General features: G+C 67.2%; 1 protein-coding gene across 9 annotated transcripts in view; it reads right to left on the bottom strand.

Annotated features, from left to right (window-relative positions):
- Window positions 1-6: 6 nt before the first annotated feature.
- MROH1 (maestro heat like repeat family member 1) overlaps window positions 7-11720 on the bottom strand; it is a 62460-nt gene continuing 50746 nt past the window's right edge. For 7 of the 9 annotated variants that reach the window (XM_058699428.1, XM_058699430.1, XM_058699427.1 and 4 more), the window contains 12 exons: window positions 9478-9632; window positions 6620-6785; window positions 5856-6052; window positions 3294-3431; window positions 2764-2878; window positions 2106-2252; window positions 1680-1868; window positions 1214-1369; window positions 1008-1142; window positions 831-933; window positions 688-753; window positions 7-287 (listed from right to left, as the gene is read on the bottom strand). In XM_058699428.1, the coding sequence (XP_058555411.1) occupies window positions 184-287; window positions 688-753; window positions 831-933; window positions 1008-1142; window positions 1214-1369; window positions 1680-1868; window positions 2106-2252; window positions 2764-2878; window positions 3294-3431; window positions 5856-6052; window positions 6620-6785; window positions 9478-9632 (1671 nt within the window). In that variant the 3' untranslated portion in view covers window positions 7-183. The remainder of the gene's footprint in view (window positions 288-687; window positions 754-830; window positions 934-1007; window positions 1143-1213; window positions 1370-1679; window positions 1869-2105; window positions 2253-2763; window positions 2879-3293; window positions 3432-5855; window positions 6053-6619; window positions 6786-9477; window positions 9633-11720) is intronic. The other 2 variants (XM_058699434.1, XM_058699431.1) reach the window with 1 other exon arrangement.

Here is an 11720-nt window from a genome sequence, read left to right as displayed (position 1 = left end):
GCCAGCTGCTGAGGAGCGGATGGCTTTATTGGAAACCAGGGGTTACAGCAGCTTGCCTGCCCTCCCGGCCTCCAGGGGCCTTGTCTGGAATGGCAGGGGTTTGACCCTTGGTAGCAGGGAGCTCCTCAGGGCCCCATCGTGGGGGTTCAGGCGCAGACCCGGGCTGGCACTGCCGCGGGAGCCTCAGGCGAACTTGACCAGGCGGCCCAGGGTCTCGGCAGCCTTCGCGCGCACCAGGGGGGCTGGGTCCTTGAGCAGGAGCTGCAGCGCTGGGGGACGGGGAGCCACTATCAGGGTGCCCCGGCCCCGCCCCCTTCCCGGTGCCTGGAGCCTGGGGGGCCAGGACCCCATGGTGCACCCCCGCCTTGTGCGGGGGGCCACCCGCCCACCGCCCTCCTAAGACAGGCCTCTGCCGGGAGCGCCTGGGAGCCAACGGAAAGATAGTTTTTCCTTTTTTAGTGTTTTTTAAGCTCTTTTGGAACAGTTAAGAAGTTTCCGTGAATTACTAGAGACGATGAGGTCACCAGTGACAGGGGAAAAATCCTTGAAATCCAGGAAAATCACTTAGTCCCCTGGTGCCCACAGGTCAGGGAGGCCCCTTACAGGCGGCAGGTTGGGGGTGGGGCGGGGCCGGGGCGGGGCTCAGCAGCCAACAGGTTGGGGGGGCGGGGCCGGGGCGGGGCTCACCTGCCGTGATCTGCTCCAGGTCCACCTGTGGCTGGTGCTCGGGCTCCGCGTGCAGCACCAGGAACCCTGCGGCAAGGGCGGGGCAGGGTCAGGGTAGGGCAGGGGCTCACTCAGGTAGAAGGGGACGGTGGGGCAGGGCTCACCCATGAGCACGGGGGCGGCAGCACGGACGTCCTCCCAGCTGCTCTTGAAGTAGAAGAGGCTGGTGGCCGCCAGGCGGCCCAGCAGTTCCGGGAAGTGGTACATCTGCACAGAAGGCCTTTGGTCTCGGTCCCGGGCCCCCGGCCCCCTCCCCGGTACCCAGTGCGCCCCACCCTCACCAGGAGCTTGCAGGTGGCGTTGAGGAACTCCCCGAAGTGCAGGCCCCGGCCCTCCTGTAGGTGCTTCTGGAAGACGGCCGCCAGCTCTTCATGCTGCAGGTTGGGGCCGCACAGGCGCAGGGCGAACCTGCAGGCCTGCAGGGCGTGAACTTGAGTCCCTGACCCGTGAGCGGGGCCCGGCTCGCTCGTCCCCGCCGGTGACTCACGTTGGTCACAGGGGCTTGGGGATCCTGCAGGTGCAGCAGCAGGGGCACCAGCCCAGCAACAACCTGCTCCAGGAAGACGTCTTCACAGCCCCCGTGGCACGCCTGGTTGAGGTGCCCGAAGAGGCGGATGGACGCAGAACGGAGCTCCGTCTTCTCCTGGTGGGGTGGGGTGGGGTGGGGCGGGAGGGCAGGTGTCAGCCAGCGCCGGGCTTCGGGCCCCCTCCCTGGGCCACCCTCCTTGTCCCTGTGGCACGGGCGCCTGGGGGCTGACCGAGATGGGCTGGCATGGGGAGCAGCTCCAGGCTGAGACCAGCCCTGAGCTCTAGGGGTGGGGTGGGGTGGGGTGGAGGTGGGGGTGCCACGGCCCGCGGGGGCCTGGGGAGCAGGCTCCAGGCCGCCTGGCAGGGGTGGGGGGCGGGGGGAGGCCGACCGGCCTGTCGGAGCCCCTGCACCCTGCCCGGCCTACGCTGTCGAAGAAGGGCCGGATCCGGATGGCAACGTGCAGCAGCACGGAGCGCAGGTCCTGGCGCTTCACCAGCTCCAGGAGCCTCGCCAGGCCCACCATGGCCTCCAGGGCCACCAGGCTGTGAGGGTCGTCCCTGTCGTCCAGCCCGCCGATCATGGCTGTCAGGAGCTGGGGGCCGTGGGCCTGCACCTGGGGGTGCCCCACACTCAGCTGTCACGGGGCCAGGGGGACCCGGCTCCCCACCCCGCAGGCTCGCCCCCCCCTGTGCTGCTCAGCGGGCCACCTCGCTGAAGGTCCCCGCTGCCCACACGGTGTCTGCCTGGGTCTCCCTGCCCACCGCAGCTCTTCTGTCCCTAAGTCACAGGCAGGGCAGCGGGGGCTGGGGGGGAGGGGGGAGGGGGTGCGGTGACTGCCCTGCCCACTCACCTTCTCCGGGGAGCTGGAGGCGATGTTGGCCAGGCCTCGCAGCACCAGCCGCCGCACGCTGGCACTCGTGTCCTTCTGCCGCGCCGCCAGGTTGTCCAGCAGCGACTCCAGAAGCATCAGGTCGTTCACCACGTTGCTGTTGAGCAGCTGAAGGCGGAGGTGCTGTGACCACCTGCCACTGACCCTCCCCAAGCCCCCTCCCCCACCCCGGCCGGTCCGGGCTGCCTCCGCAGCGGCGCCTGCTCCCCGCCACCGGGCAGCTCACACACGCACGAGGAGTGGACGTGGCAGAGGCCAACTCGGCCTCCCTTGGTTCCCTCCAGTTCCTGACCCCAGCCACACCCCAGCTCCCAATGCTGTGGCCTTTGGGCAAGTCTTGGCATTGTCGGCCACAAGGGGGCATCCAAGGGAGGCTCGGGCCTTGTGGCTGCTGGTGCGTCCCCCCTGAGGGCCCAGCACAGACCGCACCGCCGAGGCCTCCACTGAACAGAGTGGGATCGTCACCAGACCCGGCCCGGCGGCCTCTGGACCCAGCAGCGCCAAGCAGGAACTGGGCGATGGCCCTGGCTGGCTGGGGAGGCCGGTGCCTGCCTGTGTGGAGGGGGCTTCCTTCCCCACCCTCCCAGGCCCTCAGCAGATCGGAACAAGGGACAAGTACCTCGGCCAGGAACGCTGTGGAGGTGACCCTCTGGATCTCATACACACTGCTCTGTGTGCACACGAGCGCCTTCATCACCAGGGGCAGCCGGGGGCCTGCACACTTGGCCATGGCGCTGTGGAAGGAGGCCACACAGCGCAGGTGCTGGGACCTCGGGCTGCTCCGAAGCCACCCAAGCCAACGTGGACCCAAGGGGTTGCCCCTGCCTCCCAGCCTGCTTGGTCGAGGGCCCCGGCCCATAAGGCCCTCGCCCCAGGTGCCGAACCCTGAATATCCTCCCTCCCTAGCATCCTAGCCCACCTCACCAGGCCTCCGTAGAGGGGCCTTCCCGCTGTCCCCCACCCCGAGACTGTCAACGTGGCCAGAAGCTCAGAGCTGCGTTGGTGGCCTCTCCGCTTCCACACACGTGGCAGAGGCCCCAAGCTGGGCTCACTGGCTCCCAGGTGCCCCTAAATGTCTGCCGTCAGAGAGCCTGGCCTACTGTGCCTCAGCGGTGCTGGAGCCTGTGTGCAGGGGCACGGCCCCCTTACCTGGCCAGCCGGGTGACCCCCTCCTCGTGTCCTGCCGAGGTCCTGAGCAGCTGCCAGCCCCCCTCCAGCTCCACACGCCGCACCACGTCCTCATTACCCCCCCGGAGCAGCATAGCCTGCAGAGCATCCACCGCGCAGCTGCGGGACACGCGGGGGTGGGTTTGGGGGGCGGGGTGAGGGCGGCAGAGGCCCCGTGCGTCCCTCTGCCCCGTGCGTCCCTCTGCTCCGTACCATACGCACAGACCCGTGCTCTTGGGGAGCAGCCTCCCCTCCTCTCTGGTCTCAAGCTGCTGAGACATCTGGCCACCCATCCCCCACGACGGGCAGCGTCCCCAAGACCCTCTGGAAGCAGGCACTTTTAGGGTAACAACCAACAGCTTTTGTCCCTTGGTTTAAAGATCCTTCATTAATTAAACTAAGACAAGAAGAAAAAGAAAACAAAATCGTTAACAAAAATGAACCCAAAAGACAGATTGGCGTCTGACTCTTCTTGCCCGGGCAGCACGGAGCCTTCGGATGAGTGCCTGGGAAACCCAGTGTCGGTGGGCAGGGCGGAGCAAGGGTCTCCAAAGGCCTGGGGCTGTGGCTGCACCACAGACGTGTCTGGCCTCAGACATGCCCGACACCCTGAGAATCAGGCTCTGTTCCTGCACCTAAGTCCCCTGCTTTCGTGTGTGCACAGCCACACCCACCCTGGGACACCCCGGAGCCCAAGGAGGGGAGCACAGATGGGGCTCTGTGCCAGTGAGGAAGGGCCTCCCACCTGGGAGCCAGGATGTGCCCGGCTCCCTCTACAAACTCAGCCAGGGCTGGGCTGGGCTGGGCTGGGCTGAGCCTGCTGTTGTGCCTGCTCCCACAGCCCTGCAGGCACTTGGCTCTCCTGTCTCCCCGGTTGGTGGGGGCTGCGCCCACGGGGCCCAGCTGGGGCACGCGGGGCTGGCAGCGGGCAGGCCGCGGGGGCACGGCCCATGGTCCTGGGTCGGGGGTGGGGGGTGGGGAGCAGCATCGGTCTGGCACCCGGGAGAACCTCACACCAAAACCCGAGGCCCGAAGAGAGCTCGTCAGGGCTCTCGGAACCCCACGTGGGGAGCCTTGGGGCCATAGCAGCCCTGGCCCGGTGTTGACCTCGCCCCTGCGAGTGGCCACCTCTCACTCCAGGCCTCACACCGGCCTGCAGGTGCATGTGGCCCCGCACCGCTGGCCCTGGGAGCTCCCGGCCCAGGGTGGACGCTTGACCTGACACGGCCAGCAACCGAGGTAGGGGCATCCACCAGGCGGCCTGCCTTTGACCAAGACGGCTCATTTAGGGCGATTTTTGGCTACGACAGATCTAAAGTGGGGAGATGCAGGTTTGGCTGAGAAGGCGCCTCCCCGGCTCATCCACCCTGCTGCCCGGAGCTCTTACGGATGCGGCCCGTACCGTGGTCTGACGGGCCCCCTCTACCTGCGCCTGGCTCTGCACACGTCTCAGCTCAGGGGGTGGCAGCCCAGGGGCCCCGCTGAGGGCTCACGAGCCGTGGCGTGCAGTCCCGGCGGTGTCTGCCAGCGCATTCGCATTTTCTGCTTGGTCTGCGCAGAGCCCGGCGGGCTCCGGCACGCGGCCCCTCCCAGAGCGCCCGGGCCGCTCTGGCGGCGGGGCGGGGCGTACCGACGCTGCCCCCCCCCCCCCCCCCCCGTCTGTCCCCACCAAGGGGCACGGGGCCCATCCGGCCCCACGTGCCTGGAACGGGTGGGGAGCTCTGCAGGCCCTGGGGTATCAGCTTCCTCCCTTTGCCCTGTGGCCCCGGGGCAGTCGTTTGGGCTCCCAAGTGCCACTACGGTGGGCCCAGGGACGACCCCAGGGACCGACGCCCGAGCTGCTGAAGCCCTCCGCCCACCACCTCCCTCAAGCAGCTCCACCCTGCCTGTCCCGCTCTCCCGCCCCAGGGCCCATACCCCCAAAAAGAGCAGAGAGGGAAGGTGCCTGCACAGGCCAGTGGTGTGGGGGCTGGTGCTAAGCCCTGCCCGCGGGGCTGGGGATCTGACCCCTGTAAGGGGGCCCTGGGGAGAGGCGGTGAGGCCACTGCACGGTTTCTGCCTGAAGAAGCGGCTCTGGTGCAGAGCGTAGAAAGAGCAGAGACCCAGGGCTGAGCACCGAGGCTGCAGACACGGGGGTGGAGGTGGGGGCTCAGCCCAGGCCCCACATGCACCCCGAATACTCCCTGTAGCCCCACCTCCCGAAAGGCGGTGCTACTCTGGGCCCACCTGAGTGTCCCCACACAGCCCCTGTGGGCCACCCTGAGGACGGCACCACCCCACAGACTTGGGGCCGCCTCTCCCACGGTGCCTGTCCCAGACACAGCCCGAGGAAACCGCACCGCCAGGGTGGACAGTGTAGCCTGGAACATCATCCCTGGGGCGGGGGCAGCGGGGGGGGGGGGGGGTCCCAGCTCCCCAGGCACACACTAGCTCCTGAGTCTGAGTCGGGGCCCCAGTGTGGTGCCCGCCCTTCCCATGCTGTACGCCCCCGCCAGGACGCCAGGCACGCAGTGGTGCTGCGGCGGCAGAGGAGGAGCCGGTTACCTGCAGGGCTCGAGGCTCCTGGGGGCCACAGCTGAGCCCACGCTCCTCCTCTCCTTGGCCTGCAGGCTCCGGGGCAGCAGGACGCCCAGGGTGCAGCTGACCCGCAGCAGGAGCGCAGCAAACAGCTGTGGGTACAGCTCGAGCACCGCGGGCCCAGACTCCAGGGCACTCAGGACCTCGTGCAGGGCACACGTGGCCTGTGGACAGGGGCCGCTTCAGGCTCAGCCCTCCCACCGGAGCCCTTTCTAACGGGGCTGGCGACGGTGAAGGCTGGGCTCTGCACCCCAGAACCACACCAGCCCGAAGCCCCTGCTGGGCTGAGAGGTCTCGGTCCTGGGGCGGGGGGGGGGGGGGGGGGCGAGCGGGAGGCCCCTGGGGCAGGAGGCAGGCACGGGGGCAGCGTGACCCCCTTGGGGACAGGCCTCCGACCATCTGCCCTTGCTTCCATAGCAGGAGGAGGAGGAAATTCTCACAGCTGCTTTTACTGCTGGAAATGTTGCCAAGCCAGGCTCGCTTTTTTCCGCAGGATGAAACGGAGCGGTTTCCCTTGGGGACCAACACCTGTGGGGCCTTTACGAGCCTGGGCTCCGAGCTGGCCTGGCTCCGGCGCCCCCATTAGCTGCCAGGTGCCTGAGGGGTGGCACCCAGGCCCCCTGTGGGGTCCTCCTCCCGCCAGGGGCAGCGTGGCCCCTCACCCGGCCCCCTCACCACGCAGGAAGCAGGCAGAAGGGGGCAACGCGCATCAGCCCCGGGGCCCCACTCACCGCAAGGGGCAGCAGCGTGGCCTCGCGGCCAGGAGAGCTGCTTAGCAGGAAGGCCCGGGTCTCCTTGAACGGGACGTCCCTGCTCATCTTCTCCAGGAGCAGCCCCAGGACCTGTGTGGTGAGGCTGGGCTCCAGGGCCAGCGCCCGCCACAGGGTGCAGGTGTGGCTGCCGCAGGGCAAAAGGACAGTCACCTCCAGGCCACCGCCGGCTCGGCTCCACACCCCAGATGCACCCACAAGACTCCAAGGGCTCCGCTCCGGGCAGGCGGTGCCCCGACCTCGCATCCAAACGAACCCACCCCATCCCCTGACCCCGGTGAGCAGCACTGGCAATAAAGGGCAGGGAGAAAAGTCTCGGCCTGAACAGAGGCCCTGAAGTCCCCTGGGAGCTGCCAGAAGCAAACAGGAGGCTTTCCTGCAGGAGACAGCCTCATTCGGCCTCGGGGGCGAGACCCCGCAGAAGCTACAGCTCTTAATACGCTTACGGACCGAAACGACAGACCTCAAGCACCTAACGGGAACCGGAAACTCCAAAACTCGATAAGCAACTTTTAAAATTTATTTGGAGAGCGAGCAGGGCAGAGGGGCAGACAGAACCCCCAGCAGGCTCTGCAGCGTCAGCAGAGCCCCACGCGAGACTCGAACTCACAAACCGTGAGTTCACGACCTGAGCCAAAACCAAGAGTCGGTCATCACTTAACCCACGGAGGCCCCCCGCCTCCGCCCTGAGGTGCCCCTCGATAAGCAACTCTGAAAGAGAACCCACGGCCCTTCGGAAACGACACACGGGACGCTGCGCCCCGCAGAGGCAACTGGCGCAGCCCGAGCAGAGCAGGGGTGACGTGGGACAAGCGGAAGGTCACGGGAAGAAGGCACCTGCAGTCAGCACAAGAAAGACCACAGTGGAAATTCAGAGACCAGAACCAGAGACGTGAGGGGTGGGGTGACAGGCTGTCCCAGAAGCACAGGGTGGAGAGAGGATCTGAAAAGACAAGGGCTGGCGAGTGTTCAGAACGCACGAGGATGAAGGACAGCAGGCTGCGGGCCCCTGCCGGCAACAGGCAGGACACCAGTGACAAGCGCCCGGCCCGTGCGCAGCGGAGAAAAGCCGGAGGGCTTCCTTCAGAATGACAGCACTAGTGAGTCCCGTGGGAGTCAGAGAACAGCCACGGGCCCCCTCCTGGCACGGGAGACCGGCCCAACCCAAACGCCGACCCTACCAAAGTAATATCCCCGAGGGCGGCCAGAGGAACGTGTCTTCCGATGGCAACAGTAAAGAGCTCGCCCCCCGCAGTCTGGAGGACCTACTTCAGGTGAAGGAGAGCGAGGGGCCAAGACGCCACCAGGAGAGAGGGACACCAGGGAGAAACGGGGCTTCGCCGCTGGGCAGCCCCGTCCACCTGCATCCAGGGCAGGGCACGGCACGCTTCTGACACAGACACCAACGTGCAGGCGAATGGTGTGCCACGTTCCGAGAATACTTCGCGTGTGGGCAAATTTTAATTCCGTGTGATTTTCACACATCATGAAATACTCTTTAAAAAATTTTTTTTCTAACCGTTTGTAAGTTTAAAATTCATTCTTGGCTCGCCAGCCGTACAAAAACAGGCGGTGGGTCACATTTGGCCCCCTGCGCCAGGACCGTCCGGCTCCTGGACGCGGCCGGCGTGTCGCCCACGGCTGCAGCGCAGCATGACGACGAGCAGCGGCGCGTGCACCGCGAAGACAGCGCACTACCCCGAGGAAGCCAGGAGAAAATTCCATACGATTCTGCTTACACTGATTCTGTTTGAGTTCAAGATCAGGCAAAATGCCTGTCTGACGATAGCAGTCAGACAGCGGCGACCTTCGGGGTTTCGAGAAGGGCCGGGCGGGAGCAGCCTGGGGGATGGCCGCCTGCAGGCACGGGACGCTGCAGCCAGCGGTGTGGACAGTGTGTGCTCTTCAGCGAGAAGCAGGTGGCAGGTGCGTGAGCAGACCCAGCAAGGCCACTGACAGCGGGCAACACACAACCCTACCCTGTCCTGTAGGTGAGGACATGCTGGGGGGGGGGGGGGGGGGGGGGATGGGGGCAAAGGCCCGGGCTGCCCGAAGGGAGGCAGTCGTGAGCCAGGCTCTGCGCACTCGGGGTCACTCTCTCAGGGCAACCACTAGAACAGAAAGAGGGCTGATAACTTCCAAACTAATTCAGGGGAAGACCAATCTATAAAAAGAGCCCGTCGGCCACAAGACACAAGAAAGATGATCAGGACAGAAGAGGAGCGGCAAAGAGGGGTCCCCGCTGAGGCTGCCGTCCCGTCCCACCGCGTCGGTGGGGAGATGCAGCCACTTACGCTGGAAGGACAGACGGACGAGGAAAGGTTGGCGGGGACGGGATGGAAATGCAGAAGGCGCTCCCGGGGAGGAGGGGCCGTGACCGTGCGCTCACCCCCGCCCAGCGGCACACCCCCAGAGCGGACACGCGTCAGGGAGAATGGCGGCGCCCGATGGCGGCGCAGACGGTACCAACCGCGCCGGGGTCCGAGACCACTCCCAGCCATGCGCACGGCAAAGGCAGGACCAGGGCACGGTCCTCGGCCGGGAGAGACGCTCTCCTGTGAGGCTAGTGGGTGGAAACTCGTGGGCGGAAACTCGGGAGCTGGGGGTGTGAGTGGGGGTGCACGGGGTGGGGGGCTGGGGATGGCGACAGGCGCCCTGCAGAAGAGAAGCGGGGACAGAGAACGCGGGAAGGGGCCAGGGGTGCCGGGGCGCCACGCGGGGCAGACGGGACCCTCGAGTGCCGAGTGTGGGCTGACCTCGGCTTGCGGCCCAGGTGGCCGGGACCCCATCCGCCCCGAAGGCCGGCAGGCGCAGGGTACCTGTCAAAGGGCAGGGGGCCGCCCAGGAGGCTGGACACCACGGCCGCACAGTGCTGGGACGCCAGGAGGTACACGCTGTGCTGTGCGGCCTGCAGGACGTGCTCCTCTCGGGTCTCCTGCAGCTTCGAGCGCAGAACACTCACAATCTCGGGCACCTGTGGGGCGGGGACCGCGGGGGTCAGGCCCTGGGCACACCCGCCCCAGGAGGCGTTCCAGCGCCATCAGAGCCGCCAGCTGTGAGCCCCCCAGCCAGGGTCACGGGGGGGGGGGGGGGGGGGGCGGGAATCCCGCGGGATCACCGCCGGCCACCACGGAGAGAGACGCCACATCCCGGTGCGGGGACCCAGATTCCACGTGGGAGGCCACCAGAGCGGAGCGCGTGCCAGGGCACACACGGGCAGCATTTGCGTGACACACGGAGAACGGAGGCCGGCAGCTGCGATGACCCCGCACGCCCCCACGTGGGGACGCAAGCCCCGGGCCCCTGGAGGCAGCGCGCGGCCGCCCTCGCCCAGCAAAGGCAAGGTAAGCGGTGGGCTGTGACAGCGAGGACCAGGAAGGGGACGCTCGTTCTTGGACCGCGGCTGGCAGGCTGCTGTCATCCCAGAAGCGAGAGGGGCCATCCGGTGCAAGAAGGGGCAGCCAGAGCACAGCCCAGGCCCCGACGCGGCAAGCGGGCCCTCTTCTGGGCATGGGCTTGTCACTGTGGGTGCCCAGGGCTCTTGGGAAAGGGGTGCCAGGCCCCACCACGGGGATCCCCTACTGCCCCGGCCGCGCAGCGGGAAGACACCACAGTCCAAGATGACAGCAGACAGACGGCGGCAGGGACACAGTCCCTGGACAGGGACAGCCGACTGTGGACTCGGCCACCTCCCAGGTGCCCTGGCGGAGCCGGCCGAGGAGCCCACCCGGCGGCCGGGCAGCAGGAGGAGCAGGGAGGTACAGGTCTTGGCTCCGACCTGGAACCTTCCAGGCCAGGCCCATGCCTGCTCGTGTGGTAGAGTCTTGCAAGCGTGCGGGGCACAAGAGGTGCGCAACTGGGATGTGAGGAAACGTGGGAGGCCACGTGCCTGGAGTGGGGCAGGCCAGCGGTCCCTACCCGGCCATGGGGACCGGTGTCCTTACCACCGTTTCTCGAAAGGCTTGTCGCCACGATGACACTCGCTTCACAACTGTGGGTACAGCAAGCGGATCCTGCTCCCACTGCCCGCCTTCTCCCGCGCCGCCCGCCCCCCCCAGCTGCCGCTGCCGGGGTAGAGAGTGTCCCTAACCCCAGCCCCAGGGCTCTGGCAGGAAGGAGGTGTTTTCCACACCGGCTGGGCCGGGGCCTGGCTCCCACTGATGCAGGAACATCTGTGGGCCCTGCCCGTCCGAGTTCACTGCTAAAGCGGCCAAGGCCAGCGGCGCTCCCCCTTCCCCTGGGCTCCCGGCCTGGACACACGCCTCACTCGTGCACTTAACGTTCCCGTCCCTCCTGCACTAACGTAACCGTGGATCTTCCCCACGTGCGTCTGTCCCGGGGTGGGTTTTCGAGCCGGAGTGTGGCGGCTTCTCCTCCTTCCCTCACTTCGCTGCCTCCTGTCCGGGATGTTGGCTCTTTCCCCGACTTGTCTCCTCAGAGGTGTTTCTAATCGTCTCCGTGGGTTTATCTGTCCTCTCTAGCGTCTTCCTTGCTCTTGCGGATTTTCTCCGGTGGCCAGAACCCACTGGGGCGCGTGAACGGCTCCGATCCGTGCGACTCGTGAGCGTGGCAGCAGGCCCCGGTGCTCGGCCACGGGGGGGGGCCCGCGGGCTGGGGTCTGTGCCGGTGAGCCGGCTCCGTCCGGTCTCAGCCGGGGGTCTGCGTTCCGACGGCCCGTGCGCCCTCCACCTTCCGGGCAGCTCCAGGGCTCACCTTCACCGGCCCTGCGCCCGTGCCCCAGGCTGGGGTCCACCCCTCACGGCGCGGTCTCCCGCCGTGCGCTCTCTTCACGGCTCCGCCGAGCCAGGACGCACCACGCGGTCCAGCCCTCGGCGGTCTCTCGTACAGACACAGGGTCGTGCCGCGCGAGGACACCGCCATCACCCCAGAGAAGCCGCGTGTGCGTTAACCACCCGGCCCCGGCCCCTGACCCCCTCCCGGCCCTGTGGACTCACACACCAGGTGGCCTCTGGTGGCTGCTGTCTTTCATGGGGCACAACGTTTTCAAGGCTCATCCACGCGGAGCGTGCTTCATACTTCACTCCTCCGGGTTGCCGAGTAA

The sequence above is a fragment of the Neofelis nebulosa genome, chromosome 14, assembly GCF_028018385.1.
Source record: "Neofelis nebulosa isolate mNeoNeb1 chromosome 14, mNeoNeb1.pri, whole genome shotgun sequence".
NCBI classification, from domain to species: Eukaryota; Metazoa; Chordata; class Mammalia; order Carnivora; family Felidae; genus Neofelis; species Neofelis nebulosa.
The sequence above is the reverse complement of the archived record's forward strand: the minus strand, read 5'-3'. Positions and strand labels throughout refer to the sequence as shown.